General features: G+C 33.6%; 1 protein-coding gene across 1 annotated transcript; it reads left to right on the top strand.

The window, feature by feature from the left end:
* Positions 1–350: 350 nt before the first annotated feature.
* LOC134534730 (tigger transposable element-derived protein 1-like) lies at positions 351–3,555 on the top strand. Its single transcript, XM_063373226.1, has 2 exons — positions 351–561; positions 1,296–3,555. The coding sequence occupies exon 2, from the start codon at positions 1,298–1,300 to the stop codon at positions 3,107–3,109; it is 1,812 nt and encodes a 603-aa protein (XP_063229296.1). The 5' UTR covers positions 351–561; positions 1,296–1,297; the 3' UTR covers positions 3,110–3,555.
* Positions 3,556–4,862: the final 1,307 nt, after the last annotated feature.

Below are 4,862 nucleotides of genomic sequence, written 5' to 3'. Positions count from 1 at the left end.
TCAATTGGATTGTAAAACTTTAGATACTATGTTTCTCAACAGGTAAACATATTTTTGCTGTATTTTTACCTCACATCTTCTGGTGTGTCGTTGAAGCATATACATTTTTTAGACACGGTATCACAAAAACCATACTTTTCAAGAGAGCCATTTAACAATTTTAAATATTGCCTCACTTATATAATTAACTATTTTCGACATAAAATATGTGAATTTTGGACAGATCGTAGATCTTATTTTTGTATGTCAATAGAAAGAACACCAAATGGTGGTCAAGTTTATGGTTGAAAGTGCATTTTGTCCAAAAGTTGACATGCACCCGAGATACAAAAATATAAAATAAGGTCCCTGATGGTAATATGGCCATGTTGGTAATATGGCCATTTGGCTGCCATTGACTTAGTTCGCGCGGATACCGATAGAATGTGCTGGCATGTTCTTCGGAACACCATTGTCGAGAGCTCACAGAGTTTCCGAGTCCGGGCAGCACGCACACCACCTGGGAGACGCCATTTTCATGGGTTTTTGCTGCGAGCAGAGAACTCTTCTTATTTTACTCCGGTAAGTTTATATTTTATTTTAATAGTGTACTACTAGATATTGTCAGAAATTTGATGTCTCAGTGCGTAGATTTCTATGCTTATTTAAATGTATTTTAAAAAGATTTATTACCTTCAACCATTTAAAAACTATAATCGACTTTTTGAAATGTCACCCAGGTTGTTAATATGGCCAACCATGTGGCCATATTAGCTGCAGTTGGCCATATTAGCAACATTTTGTGAATGAAATGGTTTATACATACTGTATGGCCCCTCGTAGGTAAATTGTTATTAGTGTATGTGATTTTATTATTTATTACGAGTTTATTTATAACTGTAATTAATATATACCTTTACAGAGACAAGTAATAAAAATTACAGAAAAATGTGTACCTCACACAGGATACCTACCTAAAATGACAACTTAAAAAAACTCCTTAGATGCCATCACTGGGTATATTTAAATTGTTTTTGTCTGGTGCATTTTTGCGGGAAAATATTTATTAAAGTGCACAATGGAAAATATATTTTTAAGAATAATATGTAAAAATGTAATGAAGTGAAAATATCATGAAACTTTTTTTGCAGGAAAATATTTATTGAAAGAGCATACTGGATATTATATTTTCAATAATTCTATATAAAAATTAATTAAATTACATAAAAAAAATCCCGATACATTAATTATGGCGCCAAAAATAATAACTTATAATTAAATTGTAACTAATGTTAATTCTTTGTTTTTTGTTTCAGAAATGAATCCCTTCAATCCACAAAAGAAGCGGGGTAGTTGGACACAAGATGGACTCAGCAAGGCAGTAGATGCTGTAAGACTTGGCAACCTATCTGTTAATGCAGCAAGTAAAAGGTATGTCGTGCCTAGGCGAACCCTTCGCCGTTATCTTTCCAATAACCAAGATGTTAAATCAAAATTGGGTTGTAAGGCCACACTCAAAACTGAGGAAGAGAGGGAACTTAGCAGGAGAATAATTCGTCTAGCAAATGTTGGTTATCCACTCACATCAAAGATGCTCAAGTTAAATGTTTTTAAATACTGCCGTGAAAATGGGATAACTCACCGGTTCACTAAAGAAACTGCAGGTCGCTACTGGTTGAATAGCTTTTTGGCCAGAAATCCTGAAATTAGCAAACGAAAAGCTCAAAGGCTAAATCCTGCCCGAGCTCAAAAGCTTAACAAATTCATAGTTGGAGACCATTTTGAAAAATTACAGAATGTCCTTGCTGAGAACAAGTTTTTAAACTTCCCTGAAAAAATATTCAACATGGATGAGAAGGGTTGTAGGTTACAACTGCACAAAGATCCAGAGGTTTTGGCGAAAAAGGGGTCAAAGCGCGTCCACATTGTTGCAAAGGAACGTGGCGAGAGTGTTACTGTTGTAGCCTGTGGTAATGCTACTGGAAATGTCATTCCCCCAATGATCCTATTCCCTGGATTAAGAAAAAATCCAGCTTGGGAAAAAAATTTACCTACAGGTTCAACAACAATAATGACTCGAAAAGGTAGCATGACAACCGAATCTTTTGTGTCCTTCCTGAATCACTTCTCTAGGTTCAAGCCAAGTGGGCCTTGTCTTCTGATTTTTGATGGGGCTAAGTCACATTTAGACTACAGCATATGTGAAGTTGCAGAACAGAATGAAATTATTTTGTACTGTCTTCCGTCAAACACGACTCATGAGTTACAGCCTTTAGACAAAGGTTGTTTCCGAAGTTTTGAGATTTTTTGGGATCAGCACACACTCCTTTATTTTAATATGCACAAAGAACAGCAAGACATTTCTAAATTGAACTTTGCTGATGTTTTTACACCAACATGGGAAAAGTCCATGACACAAGCAAACATGAAAAGTGGATTTAAGGCTACTGGCATTTTCCCCTTCAATCCGTTCGTGATTCCAGAAGAGGCCTTTGCACCCAGCATAGCTACTGAGCTTCCACCACCTAACACAAAAATGGCAGACGAAACTGTAACCGCTTATGCGTTGCAGGAACAACATAATTCCAATGACGACCATTCATTGGCAGGTCCGTCTGGTCTACAGACAAATGTTAGCCAGCTTGGTTCTAGACACAGCACCAGTTCATCATCTGATTCAGATATCACAGGAGACTTGGCACAACCTTCAAGTTCTTCAGATTACTCTGATAGTTTGCATATTCCCGAAAGTACTGCAAATCTGTCCAGGCGTGGTTCCATTGGAGAAATGCTACCTACACCAAAGAAAAAACGGAAAACCACACGGGTTATGAAACCTGCTATAAACAACAGGGGTGTTGTACTGAATAAATCTTTATTTGAAGATAACAAGGATGTAAAGTTAGATAGCAGCAAGAACAGTGGAAACAGCAAAAAATATAATACAAAGTCTGTTCGCCAGATAACTGCTTCAAAGAAGTCTGAGAGTTGGTACTGTGCAATTTGTTGCAATGATGAAGTGAAGGATATGAGACTGTGCGGAGTTTGTGAAATATATGTCCATGAAGAATGTGTTGGCCTCACCAAAGATGACAAAGAGTTTTTTATTTGCCCGAAATGTTTATTATAGTGTAAATATTTTGAAAGAGACCAATATGTTACTTGTTAATATCATATTTTATCTACAATCAGACTTTCATTATCAAAAAATAATAAAACTGTATTTTTATATGTTTTAAAAAATATATTTGCTGTTTATTCTTATGTATGTATAAGTAAATATTAGTAAATATTCATCAGAAATACAATTTATTTATGATTTGTGCTAATAAATCTTAATTTTCAGCTTCCTATAAATCATTGGCCATATTAACATCACATGCTTTTAATATGGCCCAAATACATGTATTTATTATTTTGCAGTTATTTTATAATGACATGTATTAAAAAATGTTTTGTTAATGGTTTTTGACAAGAAAAACCCTAGATATTATGTCCATCAAACACTTTTGGGGATTTCCCGAAAACTAGATAAAATAAAATTAAACAAAGCTTAACATGGCCATATTACCATCAGTGACCTTATAAAATTTTCACTCGTTTGCTATAAAACTTATTAGCACAATTTACTCAGATATCAAACCCGTAAATATCTTAGTTTAAAATAATTGTTTATCGAAGAACAAACATAAACACTTGTACCTATTTAAACTCGTGTTTTTTTAACGTCTCTTAATATACGGAATTTAATAAAACTGTCAAAGCCTCTTTTCTAAGTGATAAGCAGCATATCACAGCTGTTTCTCTAATAATTAGTTGTTTTTGCTGTCAAGAGTGAAATTTTTTTTTTATGTTTCTACCAGTCTATTTGCGAAAAGGGTGAAACTGGGAAAATAAATATTAGAGCTCATTTTTATTCCTAGCACAGTTTTCAAGTCCTCCAACAAACGAGAAGAAATGTTTAAAGGATGCTGTCTTTTTTTTTCCTCATTATCTGGTAGAGGAAAAATTAAAATTTTCACTAAGACGGGAAAAATTTATTTCAGCTTCATTATTTATTGTTGAATTTATTTTACTGGTCTAAAAATAGCTTTATAAATAAACTCGTTTAATATTCTCTACTTATGAGAGTTGAACTAATTGAACATCGTTACGCCTACACGAGCAAGGAAGATATTGTATTTGAAGAGTCGAACGGGCAAAAAAGAAAGCTAAAATTATATACGAGAATACATTCAGTATTTCTTCTACAGTAGAAGTTATTTCCATCACTATTAAGGTGTCTGTAAATATAACATTACAGTGACAAAATGTTCCTTAATTTACTCTAGTACCTAACAAATGTTACTAGATGTGTTATCTCACTCATATGAGACACAATTTATTATCTCTAAAAAGTTGTATTTTCGCTAGTAAAACATTTTCTTGCTCAGGGTTTAGTTCTTAAGAGTTTTATTTTTCAGTTTCGCAGCCACACGAACACACGAAAAAAATAACTCTAGCATAACTTCCTTAATATTCTATGATGAGTAAAATTAAAGGTGACTGTAACTTGCATTTCGTAATTAAAAAAAAAAAATTAGAGTTAAATTTATGTTTGATGTTTTTTGGTATCATTTAAATTTTGCGTAATTTTCCACGCATGTATATTTAAATTTCTTTATTTACAATTATTTATATATACGTTTATAAAAATAAGGGTTTCGGAGGAAAACGAAAACAACAATGGCTAAACTGGGATTCGAACATCGGCACAGTACATTTATAACTTCGAAAGCGAGCCAGGTGTTTCACCACTGCGAAATTTATCTTGTCTGCACATTCTGACTGGACGCTGATATTTAGCAATAAAGTTTCTCTCCGTGAAATTCTTTGAAAACTTC

Source organism: Bacillus rossius, chromosome 8, assembly GCF_032445375.1.
Source record: "Bacillus rossius redtenbacheri isolate Brsri chromosome 8, Brsri_v3, whole genome shotgun sequence".
NCBI lineage: Eukaryota > Metazoa > Arthropoda > Insecta > Phasmatodea > Bacillidae > Bacillus > Bacillus rossius.
The sequence above is the reverse complement of the archived record's forward strand: the minus strand, read 5'-3'. Positions and strand labels throughout refer to the sequence as shown.

Bases quoted from the DNA above. Each gene is read 5' to 3' on its own strand.
- LOC134534730 (XM_063373226.1), top strand. From the start codon at position 1,298: ATGAATCCCTTCAATCCACAAAAGAAGCGGGGTAGTTGGACACAAGAT.